Here is a 20,900-nt window from a genome sequence, read left to right as displayed (position 1 = left end):
GGGGCCCAGGGGTAGATTAAAGACTGATATTAATGCCTAGTTTTTGTGTGTGTGAATAGAACACTCGCTTTTCTCCTAATGTATTCCAGTTTACAATCTTTATTCCCCTCTTTATACAGAGGCCAGATGCACCGCACCAATCTCTTAAAATCTCTCCTGCCTTCCACACTCCAACCTGCCTTAGCAGGGGTGCTGCCAACATCCTTCCAATTGTTGGCAAAGAGTGGCTCTTACGGACTTAACTCTCTTGTTTATATTTATCCTGATACGGTTCAGCTGTGTCACAGACTAAATACCCTTTGTTCACCTGAATTTAATACGGTGAATGGAAACCTGTCTGGAATTAAGTAAGGCAATTGTAACATCAGACTTGTCTTCAGCTCTTTGAAGAAGAGCTATTGGAGGCTGCCAAAGCGTTCAAAGCCAGAACAGAGAGAGCAGCAAAAGAGGCACTAGGGAATGGAAGGAAAGGGTTTGACCGAAGAATTAGATCACAAACACCACCCCTGGGACTGTGCCCTTGTACTTCGGTGCAGGGGTTCATTCAGGTCTGCTGATGAATCCAACAGTCGGGTGAAAAATTAAGGCTCCAAATGTGCCTGTGTTGCCTTAAGATTGTATTTGTGTCTTTACCTGGGATTATCTGCTACACCGCACTAGTGACAACACCTAGTATTAAGTGGCACACCAGCTACCGTTCCAGGCACACCCTCTGACAAGTAGTGTGCAACACTGAGCAATAAATAAGGCCTGAGTTTTGTGCTCCATAATGCTTACAGACTAGTAAAGGCAATAGATGTATATAGGACTACCTAAAATCGAGACATAATTATAATTTCCTTCAAATGTATGCAAGATCCCCGTAGTGGTCTATAAAATACCACCCAAATACACACTAAATATAAGGGGACAGTGGGTGTCAAGCCTTTCTGATTTGATTACCAATTATACTGCTTATCTTGAACAAAGTATATAACCTCACTGAGTTTTCATTCTCATCTGTAAAAAATGAAATTAATAATATTTTATGGGATTGTTGTGAGTTAAATAAGACTGTGCATGTGAAAAAGCACCTAGCCCAATGCCCGGCACATAGTTCACACTCAATACATGTTTTTTTAATTTTTTTCTTTCTCTAGCTTTTCTAAAATTAAATACATCCTGAAAGCAATTCTAAAACATGTAAAACATTAGTCTGAGTTTGCTTCCATGTATTTTTCATTATAAGTCTTCACAGACTATACTCTGTGTACAGACTTAGGAATGGATTCAGCTCACTTGCAATTCAATCTTCATGGTAAGGGGCACCTGGGCAGCTCAGTCCCATAAGCCTCCAACTTCAGCTCAGGTCATGATCTCACGGTTTGTGAATTCAAACCCTGCGTCGGTCTCTGTGCTAACAGCTCAGAGCCTAGAGCCTGCCACGGATTCTGTGCCTCCCTCGCTCTCTCTGCCCCTCCCCTGCTCACAGTCTGTCTTTCTCTCTCTCTCTTAAAAGTAAATAAACATTTAAAAAAATTTTTTAACCTTCATGGTAAATCTCAGTGCTTCTGGACTTCTAAAAACATGGCAGGTTTTGTTTGTTTGTTTGCTTGTTTGCCTTTACTTCTGTATGAATATTAGACCAAAAGGGAAAAACATCCTTTCGAGACTCAAGATACTCCGGTGTCTCCATGATTTTGTAAAAAGGGTATGAACTTTGGTCTTGCCAGTGTGCCTGAGTTGACCAGAAGTGGGGAAATTGGTTCATACTAATTCACAAGAGCAAGCAGAGCATGACAGTTAAGGTTGAGGGCTCTGTGGCCTCATGGTCTGGATTAGAATCCTGGCTCTATTACTTCCTGGCTGTATAACCTCGAGCGACTTCTTTACTCTCTCTGACTTGGCTTCTTCCTTTGTAAATGGTGATAAGAATAGCACATGATTCAGAGGGGTTTTGTGAAGATTAAATACATTCATTCATACAAAATGCTTATAATTGTGCCTGGCATATAGCAAGCACTCAATATTTGTTAGCTATTGTTATTGGGAAGATAATGCATAAAACAAAAGCCATGTTATTTTTACAGTAGGGAAGACTTCTTTTCAGAGACCAGAATGCTCACACACCCTTTGTAGATAGAGCACCTCGCTCTCAACATCTCGATGCCAGCTGGGGAAGTTGAATTAGCCATCTGGAAAGGACTAGCCTTCCTGGATACAGAGCAAGGGAGATAGCTTGTGGTAAGGAATATTTCACCTGGGCCACAGGGAAGCAGGCCTGATGAGCTTTCCTTGGCTCACAACCAGACCTCTTCCATTGGGTTGTTCCCTCCTCTGTATAGAGTGTGTTCCCATTTCCACTTCTCAGATTCATTTTAGGTCCATTGCTACTCTCTACACAATTTTTCTTTAAACACAGTTCAGCTTCAGACATGCTATTATAGCCATATCTTCCTTCTTCTGCCTTATTTGGGCCCATAAAATATTTTCTCCAGTATCCTTTTGCTTTTCTCCACGCCCATCCATTATGTGTTGATTTATCTTTAAGTCTCAGAGATTTGAGAATACTTTGCATCTCAGAATGGATCAACCTATCAACTTCCTGGGTTCAGAAGGAAGCCCACAGCCATGTAAACACAAGGACACAAAATTCCTTTCTGTCCTAAATTGACTTAATTGGATACCTGTTTCACTACTAAGAATGTAGATGACAGTAGCATACAGTAGATGGGAGGGTAAGAGGAGGTAGGGAGGAGCATAAGAATATCCCTGAAATGTCACATCCCTAACTTTTTGAAGTACTTACTACTTTACATCAGGTATAGACCCTTCTGGGTAAAAGGAGAGTTTCTGGTGTGCAGAGAGATGGGCACAAAGATTGGAGAGCCATCTCGACTAGTCAGATTCAGCACTCAGCCAAGTTGCTCAGAAACCAATCTGAATGGTAAAGCAGGGTTTTGAAGGAAAGCAGTAGTTTCCTGGCAAATTGCTTCAGGCTGGATCAGTGGAGTTTGGCTCTACTTACCAATGCAGATGAGTCCTGCCCAGGTGTAGACCATGGATGAGGTCATGGCCATAAGGGAAACGGTTTTGGTTGTCATTGATTTTATAAGATCACAAAAGAGATACTGTAAGGCCTGCCTGACATCATCACTGGAAAATGAGAAAAAGATGAAGGATGAGCATATCTTTCATTGAAAGGAGAGAACACAGATGAGCTCATCTGAAGTTTTCACAGGAAGAGAGAGACAGAAAATATTTCTCCTTTCCTGGCATGCTTTTCTGCTTTTTGATGAGTTGAATAGCTGACACATATACTGTGTCTAATAAAGAAATCACAAAAAATAAAAAGGAAAATAAAAATAAAAAAGCAGTTGTCCTTAAAATTCTCCTTTCTCTGCCTCCTCCCCATCATGATTTAGTAGCTGCATTAAAAGACAAGAAGTTTTGTGTGGCTTTCATAATGTAAGTCATTTCAAATGGGCATTTCTGATTTTTTTTGCCAGCAGTTCTGTTAACCAGAAGAGGACTTTGCTTTAGAGATGGCTAGAGAGGGGTTTGTCACCAGTGTCAAAAACAGACAAAGGGAGGTTTTCTCCAATGCCTTAGTAATCGGAGGGAAAGGTAGACAAGTTTGACTATGTTCCAGATGGTGCTCTGAACAGCAGGGTAGTGGCCATTGACTAATCCAAGCTGCCATCAAGGGTTTTATTATCTGATATAAACCTGAGTCCTCAAGGTTCTTCAATTTCGTTCAGGATGTACAGATGTGTAGCCTGCCCACTACAGAGCACTAGTTTCTACAGAACTTAGATAAAATGGACAAGAATTTAGCAGGAGAGTCCAACCAATCTGCTCTGCTCTTCAGTTGACTAAAGGAAACAAGGTGCAAATGATCCTGGGGGGCTCAGTCAGGTAAGCATCAACTCTTGATTTCAGCTCAGTTCATGATCTCACAGTTCATGAGCTGGAGCCCTACATGGGCTCCATGGTGACAGCACGGAACCTGCTTGGGATTCTCTCTGTCCTCTCTCTCTGGCCTTCTCCAACTCACTCATTCTCTCAAAATAAACATTAAAAAAAAAAAAAAAAGTACAAATGATCCAAACTAGCCTATCGCAAATTCTGGAAAAGCAATTCCCACATCTGTCCAAAGGAATGAGGGAAGGATGGTGGTTGGACACATCGTGGCAAATAGCATATCCTAGGTTAGTTGTTTCTCAGAGAGGCTGCAGGATCACATGGTTGTACTAGATATGGGGTCCTTTGTCTAGGATTCCACAGTGGAAGATGCAGAGAAAGTGAGGACAGCACCGCTTGCTGGCTTAGTCTTCCAAGAAATCAACTCCAACTGAATCATTAGAAGTGGTAAATGACACACTAGCAATGGCAAAAGCTATCTTTAGGGAATGGTATTGAAAACAAGAGAGGAGAGGGAAGCCAGACAGCCTGGGAATGTTCTGAAAAGGAGTCTGAGCCCTGACAACCAACTTAGGTTCAAAGGGCCCTGTGACATTTATACTTAAGGCACACCAACTAAACAGGATAGCAAGGGCAAAGAAATTCCAATTCCAATTCTTCTCATTTTTGGTGACAGATAGTAGTCACAATGTTTAACCCAGATCATCACAAAGAGGTTAAATCAGGTTAAAACTGTTTTCCATCTTTATCAAGGTATAATTTATATCACCCATTGTCAGTGTGCAAGTTAGTAATATTTTTTAGTCAATTTTTAAAAAATGTTTTTAACATTTATTCATTTCTGAGAGACTAAGAGCGTGAACAGGACAGGGGCAGAAGGAGAGGGAGAAACAGAATCCAAAGCAGGCTCCAGGCTCTGAGCTCTCAGCATAGAGCCCAACACAGGGCTTGAACCCATGAGCCATGAGATTATGACCTGAGCCAAAGTCAGAGGCTTAACCAACTGAGCCACCCAACCACCCCCTTTATTAGCAAATTTTTAAGTTGTGTAACCATCACTCTGATCCAGGGCTACTGTTTTTTTTTAATAGTTTTAAAACCATTTAAATTATTAAATTATTTAAAATATTTAAATTTTTAAAATAATCCACATACTATACAATTCAGCCATTTATAGTATATAATTAAATGGCTTTAATTTTGAGGCTAAACCTGTCTGTGCTGTGAACATAGCCTGGAGTTTACCAGTACTGTCTGGGTCAAATTTTTTGTTTTCTGTATTCTCTGATCAGATATTACATCACATTTCCCAATGTTGTCAGAGTATTGTGCAAAGCATAATAATTTATTAGATTACACTAACTAAAACCATGTAATGATTTGGATGAATTGCCATTCTGAAAAAAAGGAAGCTTTATTGTAATAATGGAATAAATAAGATTCTAGGCAAAGTATTTGCCTCATTTCAAAATTTAGAAGCAGATTTAGAACTATAAATCTGTGTCCTTGTTATAACAGAGGGGTTTTAAACAGATTCATACTTTAGTCTCTTGAAGACCTAAGATCTCTATGAATTTCTTGCATGTAAACAAGAACAGCAGTCCACGCTCCACCACCACTACCAGCTATAAACTCCCCTTACCTGAAACCCTGACATTTACAAATTTACTTCCTTTCTTTGGGAAATTAGAAGACTAGATAGCAAAGAAGTACAGCTTTTGCAGTGACATCTTAGAAAAATAATAGGTGAGAGGAAAGTTTCCCAAAGGACTGGTAATGAGAAAGGGGACCAGGTAAGTGGAGTGGACTGAAAGATCAGATGCCAATTAGGCAGGACGTGGAAGAGAAGGAGACCCCACGTGAGAGACAGAGGACAGGAAGGAGTTAAAAACTCCTGAGCTATAAAATGTGAAAGGCATTTGGAAGGAGAACCAGACTAAAGGAGGGAAAAATCACGCATTTCAATATAACTAGTATCTATAACAAAGCAACTCTTGTTGAAATTGCCAGGTAGCCAGATCCTGAAAAGTTTCTGGTCAGCACGGGATGGTAACTGGCAATAGCCAGTATCCATCATGACTAATCTCAGATGTCTAAGATGTTGTTGGTATTTATAAGGGCTTTTCATGAGACCACACTGATTGTGGTCCCTTAAACTGTATTTAACTCGTGGGTCTCAAATTCTTCAACTGGGAATTCTCACTTCAGGAAGCTTTTGCCGATTTACCTCCAGTGGCCCTTGTGAGAAACCTGTGATCATTACAGAAGTGAGCATTTCTTAAGGCATCGTTTGTTTTAACAGTCTCTCTTATTACAACTCATTATCCATGATTAAATCTGGATTGAATACAGTTTGCTTCGTTTTACATATTGGAAGTATGTGAAATTTATAACACCTCATTGCTGAATACTCTAATAATTTTCATTAGTGGGTGTCACTACCTTATTCACCTTTCTCCTGAATTGAGATTTGGGGCCACCGTGGCTATCATAGCTAGTTTCCTGAACTGTGTTGCAATGGTCCCCAGCAATTCAGCCTGGCAAGCGGTCTCATTTCACTGCAAGTAGATCCTTTTTGGGGTCTCCAACAAGACCAATCCTGGAGTGGCTTTTAAGCTCTCTGGGTCTGTCCAGATGCTGATGCCAGTTTCAGGAGACTCCATCGTATTTAAATTTCTTCTTCTTCTAATTATCCTGAAACCTTCAGTTTTTCAAAACCCAAACAGTTGAGTTCCTTCTCACGAAGAGATTGGATCCTTCTCTTTTTTCTTATCCATTTCCTCTTCATTTTTTTTCAAGCTCTCTATTTTTTCATTTACCCAAGTTTCCCAGCACTATCACAGCATTTTCTCTCCACTTCGCCGAGCTGATGCCGATGATCACTAACATTTATTCAAACCTCATACTGTGCTAAGGAATCGTTCTAACAGCTTTACATGTATCAATGTGTTTATTCATCTCTGTAGCCATAGAATAGAAAACCAAAGCACAGAGAGATTAAATAACTTGCCTAAGGTCACTCAGCTCTTAGGTGATGGAATCCAGACACCTGATGTGTGGGCTGCCCCTTCTCATGCCTGTGTCCATTGTAGACATCACTAGTTTATCATGCATTTTTGTTGCTCAGTCATCATGCAGGTTACCAAGAATCCGTATCTTAGTGGTACCCTAGGAGAACTCTGCCAATTGCCAGTTTAGGCTTCAGAATCTCAAACCTATTTTCCATTGGTGTGTCCTTTCTGGAGCCTGCAGTCCCCATTTCTGTCACTGCCCTGTACCCCAGTCACCTTCAACATGTCCCACTCTGCCTGGGAATGAACACACATGCACATTACCCAGCATAGATTGCCTCCAGCTACATGGTAAGAACCTCAAGTCTTTGAAGTATGATTCACTTTTGATGGTTCACAGTAGTAAAGAACCATTTTCAAATGTTTGTGACTCAAAAGGTTAGGAGAATTGAAAGAAGGACCCATCTGATTCATTTAATAAATTAACAAATATTCACTGAGCCTGGATTAATTAGCATTTGCTACCTACTGTAACAAACAAAACCACAACTATATGATGGCTAAATAGGATGGATTACTTCTTGTTCACATAAAGTTTAAGATAAATTATTGCTCAGGATGGTTTTTGAAGGTCAGGCCAAGAAGTGGTGGTCTCACGTTCCATCAGCTAGAACTCGGTACCTTGCTCACACCTAACTGCAAAGAGGGTGGGAAGGGACCTAGCTGTGTGACTGGGGAGAGGAAAAGAGTTTGGTTAGTAGTAAATCTGTCTCAGCCGTAGCTTCTAAAATGGAAGGCATCATGCTGTTAAAAACAAAGTTCCTATTAGCAGAGGCCTGGACTTGGGCCCTGAGAAAAAGTTACTCACAGTGCTCTCTGTTCTTGGCTGCACTCAAAAAAGAAACCTTCCATCTCCTCTGGCTCCTCTCTCAATCACCTTTATACTGGGCCAAAGATATTTTTCAGCCACATATGTTCATATTTTTTCCCATTGGGTTTTGATTTTGCCCAGAGTCACACATGTGGGAAAGAGGCATGAGCCAGAGCCCAGATTACCTACAGGAATGTATTTCTGAGCATTTGCTCCTGGGGCTGCTCATTTATCCATACCTGTCTCTCCACTGCTCATCCTGCAGGGTAAGGACAGTCCCTGGGTGGCCGAACTGCTCTGCTGCAAAGGTATCATGAGGTAGCACACCACTGGATACGGACACACAGGTTTAGCTATGCCTCACATTCACCCTGTGACAAGGGCTGCCCTTGCTTATCACTGGTGAGGCTCCATTTCCCCTCTCCATGACTTCTATCAGGTCATACCCCAAAAACTAAGGGGTATGAGATCTGAACTGAGCAAAAGCAATTCCCTTCATGATCCTGTTTCTGGGTTTGACTCTCTTGGATGGGCTTGATTCCTCATATTAGGCCCAATAAATGGAAGCACTTGCCTTTGTTTCCATTTCTTCGTTTCTCTTAGGCATATAAAACAAGGCTTAATTTCCTTTTCTTGAGCTCTTAGTCAACTGTAACAGAAATTTATAGATTAAATGAAAGTGTAATCTGTAAACCCTAAGGTTTACATTAGTGAGCATGAATTTAATCTGCTGGCTGATGCCGATTTACAGAAGGGAAGAGCAGCTGACAGCCCAGGTACCTCTCACACTGCAGAGGCCCTGTGGTCACGTGGTCTTATGGAACGACTTTTCTGTTTCACTTATTGCAAAAGTCATTCTTAGTACAGCATGCCGTGACTTTTGTTTGTTAGCATCGTCTTAACACAAACATTTATCATTTCACTCCCTCTGCATCTCCAGCTTTTTTCATCTTAATTAACTTCATAATTAAAACTCATACTCATTAACATGAATATAGTCAGACATAAACCTAGACGTGGCACCACATAGCAGTACTCACTTATTAGGTGATCACCCAGAGGATCTAAAATAGGATCTAAAACCTAAAATAGGTTGTTATTGTTGTTGCTGTTGTTAGCTGACCATTAAAATCAAGGTCCAACTTGAAAGTTTCAAATAGGGAACTAGCAGTGGTCTCTTAAAAGAAATCTTTCCAGTTCACCAAGAATCAGAGAAATCAGTTAACAGAAAAACTAAAGGATTGTCATTTGTTGATTCTCAAGCCTGTCTGTGTATCAGAATTACCTGTGAACTTGCTGAAAATGGAGATTACAGCTTCCATTCCAGGACAGAAAACTTCATCAGAAGTCTGAGCTCTGTCACTGGTGAAGTCTCTCCGTTATACTGGAATGGCATGGTTATGCACACTGGATGAATCTGTTTCCTTGGTAACCACAGGGGAGTAAATCAAAAAGCACCTAAAACCATCTCATGGTTGCCCTAGTCTTCAGGAAGGGAAAATCTTTGTGTCCCAAGTCAAAGTCTTGGCCCTATGTGCTGAGATTCAAATTTAGCAGGTCTGGAATGGGACTCAGTAATATACACAAGCTTTTCTAATAGATGTAAGAGATTAAGAAACATTATTTTCAAGGGCACCTGGCTGGCTCAATTGGTTAGCTGTCCAGTCTCATAGTTAGTCATCATCTCATAGTTCATGAGTTTGAGCTCCATGTAGAGCTCTGTATGGAGTCTGCATGGGATTCTCTCTCTCCCTCTCTCTTGCTTGAGCTCTCTTTCTCTCAAAATAAATCAATAAACATTTTTGAAAAAAGAAAGAAACAGTATTTTCAGTGTACATTTTATAGATTATAAATACTTGGGTAACTTTGCAATTTGTCTTAACAATGGATCGTGAAGGTAGTGAGAAATGTACAAATATCCTGTGAGAATGATGGCACCTCTTGTGACAGGACAAAAGGCCATTACTTTCAAGCAAAAACTCAATATAACTAATTAAGGGCTGGATTTAATTCTGTGGCATTTGAATTTTATAGCTATACACTTGTAGCTGTAAAAAAAACACCTTTATTATTAAAATTCCTATAGGAAAAATAACTTAGTAATTGTGAGTCTGAAACTCTCTGGTCTCTAACCTACTTTTCTCCACTGGCACAGTTGTTTTTATTACAGAGAGGCAATTTGTACTATAGCAGGAAGATTATGTTTTTAATAAGTACCCTGGGAGTTCTGAGACATTTGAGATCCCCTGTAAAAAGCAGCAGACTTTAGGTCAAAAATCTAGGGTCATGGTTAGCCCTACTACCTGTTGCTCTGTGACCTTGGGCAATCCATGAAGCCTCTCTAAACCGAAATTCTTTGATTACACAAAACAAGTAGTTACTTGCCTCGGGGTTGCTATGAAAGCAAAAACAAATTCAGGTAATGCACATAGCATACCATATGCACACATATATTCACTTACCAGATACTTACGGAGGACCTACTAATGTGCCTGGACTAGGCAGTAGGAATAAAGAAGAAAACAAGGGGGATGTGATCCCTGCTTTTATGGAGGCTACTTGGTGAGGGATGGGGACAGAGAATACACAAATAAATGATAAATTCTGATAGTTCTTTGCTTATGAAGTTGGTGGTAAGATACATAATGACTGGCCAGGGATAAAGGGAGACCTTATTTAGATGGGATGGTTAGGAAAGGTCCCAGTAGGAGATGTTACTTGCACCTGAGGAACAACTTAAAAAGACAGCCATGCAGAAGTCTGTCGCTAGAGGTTATCAGGGAAAGGGAAGAGCCCTGGTAAATGAGACGATGTTTTGGAGAAAGAGAAAGAAGGCCAATGTGGCTGGAGCAGTGATTGATGGGGAGTGTGGCTCCAGTGAGGTAGGAGAGGTTGACAGTTGTGCCAGAACCCATAGAGAATATAGTTGGTTGTGAAAAGGAGCTTGAAATTTTGTTCGACTTGCACTGATAAAGCCCTTGATAATTTAAACTGAGGAGTTACATGATCTGATTCATGTTTGAGAAAGACCATTGTGGCTGTTATAAAAAGAGACTGTACTGAAAGACGGGGGGAAGTGAGATCAGTTAGGCTCTGCAGCAGTCCAGCTGGAGAAGGTAACAACATTAGATTATAGTGACAGAGGAGTGGGTTAGATTTAGGGTTTATTTGGAGTTAGAGTGGGGAGCTTCCTGCAGGTAGGGAGGTAAGGTAAATATGCTGAGATTTACTCAGTGTCATCCCAGCTGCACTCCCCTATTATCACCTGTATTATTCTCAGAAACCCTCATAGTACAAAGTCACTCATCTCTATTTCAGGTCGTACATAGTCTCATATATATGGAACAAGGTGAAATAAGGAAAAAGATCCCCAAACAGTCAAACTAGGTACGGAAAGCCTTTGCACATATTCAACCCTTACTTCTGCCTTGGAACATAGTTTTAATGAGCCTAATAATCTATGCCTAGAATATAGTCTGAAGGGAAAAGGAAAAGAAAGAGGGACAGCTTAAAATAGGAGGCTGTATGGCAGTACAGGCAGGAATGGTGGATAAATAGATGAGGGAGAAAACATAAAGTATAAAAAGCAAGTTAAAGGGCATTGTTGAATTATGATTTTCTTCATAGTTAATGAAGGCACAGAAGACTGAACAACGTTGTAGAGTGTCCTGCCTATAAAATGGTTAAAACAAAACTAAATCCATTTGGCTTACAAAAAGTAAGCTTAGGGTACATAAAAATGATTTCATGTGGACCCTTACTTCCCCAAGGTGCCTAATAAATGATTCTTTTAAATATATCTTGTGGTCGTGTACACAAAGTGTTGGACCTTTATCCCCAGCTGATAAAGGTCTATTAAAATGTAATGTACACAGAGCCTCTCCTTCTGGGAAAAGGGCATGGATGCACTTTTCCCTATTCTTCTTGTTAAATACAATTAAAATCCGTGGAGATGATACATAAAACAAACTCAAGAAGACTAAAAGGTGGAGAGGGAAAAGAAGACTGGCTAGAGATCTTGGGAACTGAGGTACTAAACAATTGTTACTTCCTCAAGTTCTCTTATAGCCTCCTAACTCCCACACTCAGAGCTGAAGAAGCCAGCCATTGGGAAACACAATGGAAACACGAAAAAAATGCCTCAGCTAAAGACTTCTCTCTCTAGCCACAGGACCAGAAAGGGGTAGCTTAACCAGACAGAAAACTTTTGGGAAGCTCTACTTTAAAACAAAAAACTATGATCCATCACCACCCACACCAGCAAAGGCTGAGTGGGGAACCTAGACTTCACCTCATCAGATATGAAACAATGTTCCTCAGTATCCCCATGGATGTGGTGTCAGAGAAGACGAATTTCATCCCCATAGAGTGAAAAGCAGGGTGGGAAAGCACATTGGGAACCTGGAATTCTACCCTCACCCTGTGGCACCCTCTTTACCCTCTTCTCTGGGGTGATATGACAGAAGGCCTCCTGGAAAGTTGAGACTTCCACCTACCACCCAGCAGCAATAAGGTGCCTCCCACAGTGGGGCCAGTGGGGACCATGTGGGGAGCCAGAAGTCCCACCACTGCTCAGCAATAATGAGGAGTCCCTCATATGAGTGACAAAAAAGGCAGCTGGAGAATCTGCACCTCTACTTCCATTACGTAGTAATAAGGTGGCCCCTCCCTGCTCCCCCATCTTAGTGGTGGCAGAGAAAGCCAGCTAAAACAGTAGGCTTAAATAAGATCCAGATTTGCATAACATAAATAAAAATGTCCAGGGTTAGATTGAAAATCACTCATCATACCCAAAACCCACCATCACCACTCTTATTCTGCATTCTTATCCAGTTCCAGCACCCTTACTCAGTGCTGGAAGCTCTATCCAGTGAAATGATGGGCATATAGATCAGAAAGGAAGGAATAAAACTGTTTGTAGACAAAATGATCAGCTACATAGAAAATTACAAGAAATCTACCCACAACAAGTCCTAGAACTAATGTGTAAGTTTAACAAGGTCACAGCATACACAAAAATCAACAGTATATCTATATATTATCAATGAACAGCAAAATTGAAAATACAATGTAATTTACAATCCCTCAAAAAAATCAAAATGATTAGGTATAAATCTAACAAAATGGATATGAAACTTGTATGTTGGAAACCATAAAACACTGATTGAAGAAATTAAGAGATCTAAATAAATAGACATATACTGTTCATGTATGGGAAGGTGCAACATAGAATATGAATTCTCCCCAAACTGATAGAGTAATGTAATCACTATCAAAATACCAGTAAGATTTTAAGGGTGTAGACAAATTATTGTAAACCTTATGTAGAAAAGAAAAAAAAAACTAGATTAGCAAAGAAAAATAAAGTGGAAAGAATCAACCTACCCAAATGCAAGATTAATTATATAGTTACAATTATTAAGACTATGTCATATTGGTAGATGGATAGATGCACAGAACAGTGGAATAGAAGGGAGAACCCAGAGACAGATCCACAAAAATATGTCCAACTTATTTTGACAAAAGTACAAAAACAATGCGATGAAAGAAAGATAGCTTATTCAATAATTGGTGATGGAGCAATTGTACATCCATAGGCAAAAAAAAAAGTGCAATTTTATCAAAGTCTCACACCTATATAAAAGTTAATTCAAAATGTATCACAGACTTCAGTGTAAAATGTAAAACTATAAAACTTTTACGAAAAAAAAAATAGGTAAAAATCTTGAAGATCTAGACCTAGATAGTTTTTAGACTTAATGTCAAAAGCATGATCCATGAAAGGAAAACTTGATAAATGAGATTATCAAAGTTAACAACACTTTTGTTCTGTGAAAGAACCTGTCTCAGAAGATGAAAAGTTATAGAACTGGGAAAAAGTCTTTGCAAACCACATATCTGACAGAAGACTAATATGTAGAATATAAAGAACTTGCAAAACTCAACAGAAAATAAGAATCCAATGAGAAAATGCTCAAAGGACATGAAGAAACACTTCACCAAAGAGGATGTAAAGATGGCAAGAAACACATGAAAAAATATCAACATCAGTAGCGTTAGGGAAATGGGAACTCACCCCACAATTATGTCACTACACACCTATCAGAATGGCTAAAATTAAATGACAACACCAAATGCTGGCAAAGATGGAGAGAAACTGGATCACTCACTCATTACTGATGGGAATGTGAAATGGTATAGCCACTCTGGAAAACAGTTCAGCAGTTTCTTTACAAACAAAATATGCAGCTACCACATGCCCTACCAGTGGCACTCCTGGGCCTTTATCCCAGATGAATGAAGACTTACATTAACACACAGACTTGTACACAAATGTTTATAGCAGCTTTATTTAAATAGACACATCTGGAAACAACCCAGATGTCCTTCAACAAGTAAAGCACACAACCATGGTACCATTAGAGACCCCATATAATCTCCAAAGAATTATTCTGAGTGGAAAACAAAATCTAAAAAGATTACAATACTATATGATTCCATTTTTATTAATGTTCTTGAAATGACAAAATTATAGAAATAGAAAAGAGATTAAAAGTTACTGAAGGATTAAGGCAAGGTTGGGGGCAGCATTTGGGCTCCTATAGTGATGGGAATGTTCTTTAGCTTAACTTTGTCAATGTCAATGTCCTAGTTATGATACTATAGTTCTATAAGATGTTACTGTTGGGGGAATCTGGGTAGCAAGTACACAACATTGCTCTGTGTTATTTCTTACAACTACATGTGAATCTATAATTATCTCAAAGTAAATAATTATTTCAAATTAAAAACAGTAAGCCCTTAGGGCACCTGGGTGGCTCAGTCCATTAAGCATCTGACTCGATTTTGGCTCAGGTCATGATCTCATAATTCATGGACTCAAGCCCCATATCTGGCTCTGTGCTGACAATGCAGAGCCTACCTGGGATTTTCTCTCCCCTTGTCTCTGCCCCTCCCCTGCTCATGCACACACTGTCTTTCTCTCTCCCAAAATAAATAAACATTTTTAAAAGAAGAAAAAATAATAATCCCTTAAAATAGAATATATAATATCATTTATTAATTTAATGATAAAATGCACAAATCACAAATCATCCCAGCTTCTTAGATACTATGCTCCGTCCTCAGATTCTTCAAACTTTGTTCTTATTCTGACAATTCTTTGGTGGGTAAGTGGGTGGGTGACTGGGTGGGTGGTTTCTATATTGTATAGTTACAGCTTTATCAAAGGAAAACATGGTTTGTGGGAAAAGCCTGGGTATACTAGTTGTTCATTGTGGGTCATCCCATATTTCAAGTGAATGCCCCCAAGCCCATAGCCACCATCTCGTAATATCTCATATTCCTTTCCACTTTCAGGAAAGCCACTAGTGAAGACATCACGAGTGACTGTGATCAACACGGAGGAGCCCTCAATCACAGTGGATGTAGGAAGCACCATCAAAACAGTGCAAGGAGTGAACGTGACAATTAACTGCCAAGTTGCAGGTGAGAAATGTATTCATGTGTTAATTCATCTGTTCAAATATTAATGGAGCCTTGTGCTAGGTCAGGGGATACGAAGATGAATACAGATTCTATTCTCAGGGACTCAGGGCTAGTAGGAAAGCTAAGGAAGGAACCTCAGTCACCCTGAACATGGAAAATGCTACAGGCATTTAGAGGAGGAAAGATGAATTCTGGCTGGGACTGAAGTGGTTTCTTATTTCAGCCTTGCACACTGAGAGAATATGAACATCCAAAGATGGGAGCAAAGTGTGTTCCAAGTGGACAAAAGAGTGTGGAAAAATTCATGGAAGTAAGCCCCCAAAAATAAGCAAAAAGTGTGTGGTTTGGTCTGGCTGGAGCCCAGAGTACAGAAATGGTGTGAAAAGGCTTAAACTTTAGAAAGGTGGGTTGTAACTATGCCATGGAAGACCTTAAAGCTGAGCCAAGGAGGTCAGAAAAAGGTGGGTGGATAGCGACCTTAAGGAGCCATGCTTCCAGAAGCCCAAGCCAACAGCAGTGCATAAAATGGACTGAAGATAGGAAATACTGAACCAGAGAGGCCCATTAAAAAGCTGTCATCGGGGGCACCTGGGTGGCTCAGTCAGTTAAGCATCTGACTTCAGCTCAGGTCACTATCTCATGGTTCGTTGGTTCAAGCCCTGTGTCAGGCTCTGTGCTGACAGCTAGCTCAGAGCCTGGAGCCTGCTTCAGATTCTGTATCTCCCTCTCTCTCTGACCCTCCCCTACTAATGTGCGCGCGCGCGCTCTCTCTCTCTCTCTCTCAGAAATAAATAAAACATTAAAAGAAAAAAAGAAAGGAAGCTGTCATCATAGTTGCGGCACCTGGCTGACTCAGTCAGTAGAGCATATGACTCGATTTTCAGGCTGTGAGTTCGAGTCCCACATTGGGTATAGAGATTACTTAAAAATAAAATCTTAAAATCAAAAAACTGGCATAGTAGTTTAGAGAAGAGATAATGGGGACCTGACCTCAGGGCAGTGGCAATAGAAAAGTAAGGGGTAGAGGAACATGAGAGATGGCAGAGATAAGACCAGCAGGAATCTGGAGCTTACTCTCATCAAAAGTGGTAGGAGTCATTGATGAGAACAGCCAGTGCTGTTAGGAATGGTGATACAGGAATTGCCCTCCAGTTAGCCTTGCAAATTCAGAGGCCTATGGGGGACTGGAAGTCAGAGGAAAGTGGAGGAAAAGTAGACAGTAGGGGGTGGTAGTATGCTCTTTATAAAGATACTTACCTTCAATTAAAAAACAACAGAGGTGCTGGGATGACTCAGTTGGTTAAACATTCAATTCTTAATTGTGGCTTAGGTCATGATCTCATGGTTCATAAGTTCAAGCCCTTCATTGGGCTCTGCGCTGACAGTGTGGAGCCTGCTTGGGATTCTCTCTCTGCCTCTCTCTCTGCCCCTCCCTGGCTCTCTCTTTCTCTCTCTCGATAAATAAACTTAAAAAAAAGAAAAAAAAAGTCATACAAAACCCAGCTGCTGATTCTCCCTTCCTATGGACCACACTACTTGGTGACATCTACCCTAAGGGTTTTCACTCCCACAATGCAAAGAAATGCATTGTACCAGGGCCTGGCTACAGTCCCCTGCTTGCTGTCCTCAGCAGATACACCCTGCTGTGGCACACCCAAACGCAGGTTCCCCGGTCATGCTCAGTGTACACAGTGGACAGGCAGTGGCACCCTGTTCTGGGCCTTTCTCTATCTCAGATCTACACCCCATTATCAGAAGCTTTACCTCCACTTAGGATTCATAAGCCACATAACCCATTTTCAAATAGGTAGGAAGAAGATCTTAACCTAAAGCAGTTTGTTTCCGAACAGTGGCCAGGCTGGTCTCCTCTGAAATATTCTGGTAGCTCCAGGAAATCAGAAATATAAATCTCTCTCTGTCATCCTACATTAGCTTCTTTTTAATAAAGCATCCCTAGGCCTGCATGTCCAACCTCACAACCATAGCTCTGCAGGCTCTGTATTCCCAGATGAGGAGTCACATAACACCTCCAAAGGGGCTGCCCTTCATGCAGGGACTGATGGTACAGATAAGGCCTTCTGTGCAGAGCCATCGTTTCCCACCCAATCACTGCGAACACAGGCCTCAGAGACAGCACTGACTGAGATAAAATGGAACATGGTGGCTTTCTTCTTGATGGGTGAGGTTGGTAGGAATAGAAGAATGGGGAGCAAGGGACAGCGCAACAAGGGAAGTGGGCACTTAAAGGAGACTGAAGAAGCAGAATCCAGGCGAGGCAGTATTTACCACAGGGAACCAGGGACACTAAAACCAGCTTTGGCCAGTTCTCCCATGGCACTTCCTGTCTCCCTGACTCCATCCAGAGACTCACTCTTGGTGACCTTATCGTGAGACCACAGGCTGCCGTGCCCAGTTCTTGCCTGGCCATGCACAGTACAGTCTTTATTTTTATTTTTACTCATAGAACCATTTGTGTTCATCATGGTTAACCAAAATGCATCTGTGTTCCTTTGTCATTATGCCTTTTGTTAAATAAGATATTTCCTCAGAGGGCTGGGAAAGAGACTACTTTTGATTACCTAGTTGGTCTGTGAATTTGCTGGAGAAAGCAGTTACCCTTGAACTGAATCTCCAGTCAAAATATGATGCTCAATGGCAGTAGCAGTGACTTTTACGTTACTAATACAAGTGGCTCTGTGGCTTTCTCGTGGTATAACTTTAATGGCTATTTTATAGTCTATACTAAGAATATTATATAATTTACATAGATTAACTTCTTTCCTTACATGTTTGGGTTCTTAGAAGTTTCTCATTAAATAAGTTTTTGTACATGTATGCTTTCAACTTGTAAGATGCAGCCTCACAGATTCTTCCCAACCCTTAAACATAAAAAATATTAAGCAACGAGTATGATGAACATTCTTCTTGAAAAGTGATCTAATGCACTGGCCTACTCACACACATTTTCTCTATTTGAGGAGAGTTCAGAAAACTTAGTAGGAGATAAAGGATTGGGGGAGGAGGGAGTGTTTGTCATTTGGGATTAGCACATACAAAGGTCCTGAGGTAGAAAGAGCAGGCTTCATCTAAAGGAGTAGAATATGGCTGGTATGGCTCTAGGACAGAGAGCAGAGAAGAAGGTAGCATGACATGTGGCTGGAGGGTTGGGGGCAGAAGGCAGGGACTGGCTCTTACATGTTCTCATAGATTATGGTACAATTTGGGATTTTATCCTAAGAGCCAAGGAAGCTTTTGAAGAACTTGGGGGGGTAAAATTGTCAGGACTAGTGATACAGAAATAAATAGTTGAGGAGTCAGTGATGGGCAGTATATTCATTAGGACAGACTCTGGTAATAAGTAGACCAAGTGTATAATGGACCAAATACAATAGAAGTTTATTGTCGTTTAGCTATGAGTCCAGAGAACGGCTGCCCCACACAGTCACTCAGGCTCAAGGGATGCTAGCGGCTTTGTTATTTTCAACACATGCCCTCCAAAGTGTCCCCAGGGGTTATCTCTAACCAGTCAACCCGAAGAGGGAAAAAACAAAGCGTGGAAGGTGTTTGGGAAGGCTTTTCAGGGCCAGACCTAGAAGCGGCACACATTGACACTTCTCACAGTCCCTCTTAGTCACGTGGTCACTCACCACCACATGGGATATTGAACAGTGTAGCCTAGAGGGATACCCAGGAAAAAGAAGGAAACAGGTTTTATGAACAGCTATCAGTGTCTGCCACAGTCAGCGTGGAAAAATGTGGACGGCTGAAAACCTTGTGTCCAGACTTCTACGGTTCTTTAGAATAATTGCCAAGACCGCCATTTCAGTTACTGTATCCTTTTCGTTTCTTGCACCAAGCCATCGAAGAAGTTTCTAAAGTGCATCATGTTAAGGAGCACCTTGCAGTGGACACCCCACCTTGAAATGCTGACAAGCTGCCAAGGAGCAAGCAGCGATCCGAATATAACAAGTGGTTAGCAAGAATCTCCTGTCTGGAATTTTAAAAAAGTATTGTGGCATCACCCTACCTAGCAGTTCTGTGGAGATTAAGGGCACTAATCCTTATAACCATATCAAGTGACAACCCATTCTGACCACATTTATTGATCCTTTCAAGCAACAGGGAGGGCACTGTGCTGTTGAGAAGATTTGCCACCAAGGAGAAAAAGTAAAAGATGAGCTTTTTCCCCTCCCCTGTTTTAGACACAAATCCTACCAAGAGAATCCAGAGTGTGGAGCCTGTCCAAGTAACTTGTCAACAACATACCTTGGACTTTGTTCTGTGGTAGAGTATATTTTCTGTCATTTTTTTAGACATTTCTTTCAGTAAAATGTGTGGTCACATCACAACAGTCTAGAAAAAAAATCTCCCACAACCTGACCAGCTTCTCAACAAGAAGAGAGCTAACAAAGCCAACATATGTGGGCTCTAGACACCTCTCCTAACAATAACCTTGGTGTTACAGTTACAGCAGAAAGGCTAACTCTTTAACCCTTTAGGTTAACTTAAAGGGTAACTTTTTAAGTAGAAAGGATTTGACAGGTCAGAAACAATAGTGCAGCAATTCTGATCTTCTCTAAAGAGGCAGTCGGGTACATTGGCAGGCAGATGGGGGTCTGTGGCATTGAATGAGGGAGTTTGGGTCTCCACACTGCCATTTGTAGGTTACTGATTGGCCATGCGGTGAGGATTAGGAAGGGACAAGGGCTCTGTGCCCTTGTCATCATTCAGGGATCCAAGCTCACATCACTTGATGTGAAAAATGTGATGATGTTTATAAAAGGTTTGGCTTATAGCAAATGTTCACCAAATGTTCTTCTTCCTCTAGTGTGTTCATGCACAGTTCCTGACCTTTGCTCATTCCCCATGCTCAGGTATTCTGAACATTAGTATTAAGCACATGTATCTGGTACCTTTTCGAGGCACACTGGCTTAAACAATGGCTGGTGATGTTTACTAAAGCATCATTATCCTCTCCTGAGGACAGTAGTGCTCTGTGTGGCCTCATTTATTTTTCCTCTTCCTTTCTTCTTTGTTTATAAGATGCTCGAGTCAGTCATGAAAAGGACTCAAAAGATTCTAAAGCATCTTTTTGGTGTCATTCTCTGCCTAAGGCCCACAGTCCCAGGCAGGAGGCCCCCAAAATGTGACCCCAGACACAGCTCCTCCATCAGCAGATTCCTAATGCGGGTCCATACTTGAGTGAGCCTGAGAGAGATTTGCTAATAAGTGTATTAAAGAACAATTCCTCCATAGTTTCTCCTCCTTTGGCCCTGCTGTCACATTTATGGCTTTAATTGTACAGAGATTGGAGATAAGTTCCTTCCACCCTTTGCTATCCTGAATATTTCTAGTTCTCCCAAGAGCACCCCTTCCCTCACCTGAGGAACTCAGTCCTTTTGGCAAGCACCCTGTCCTGGCAAACACCCTGATTTCAAGGGGGCATGAGGCAGAGCGATTACGGGAATAGAAGAAGCTTGCACCCACTTCATGGGGAAGTGGGGAATGGCTCCAGGTGTCTCTCCCTCGCCTCTCGTTTCTCACCTTCCCTCTCCGCCCCTCCCACTTCCTCTCTTCTCCTACATGTCTCGGCCTCTGGCTGTCCTGCTTCCCTGAAGGATCCTTGC

At 41.1% G+C, this 20,900-nt stretch overlaps 1 protein-coding gene across 1 annotated transcript in view; it reads left to right on the top strand.

Moving 5' to 3' along the window:
- ADAMTSL1 (ADAMTS like 1) overlaps positions 1 to 20,900 on the top strand; it is a gene marked incomplete at its 5' end in the record, with an annotated part of 328,947 nt that overhangs the window by 226,321 nt on the left and 81,726 nt on the right. Inside the window, one exon of the mRNA XM_039244420.1 lies at positions 15,145 to 15,273. Within this exon, the coding sequence (XP_039100351.1) occupies positions 15,145 to 15,273 (129 nt within the window). The remainder of the gene's footprint in view (positions 1 to 15,144; positions 15,274 to 20,900) is intronic.

The sequence above is a fragment of the Hyaena hyaena genome, unplaced genomic scaffold, assembly GCF_003009895.1.
Source record: "Hyaena hyaena isolate Hyena2069 unplaced genomic scaffold, ASM300989v1 scaffold_240, whole genome shotgun sequence".
NCBI classification, from domain to species: Eukaryota; Metazoa; Chordata; class Mammalia; order Carnivora; family Hyaenidae; genus Hyaena; species Hyaena hyaena.
This window is presented reverse-complemented; position numbering and strand designations above follow the sequence as displayed.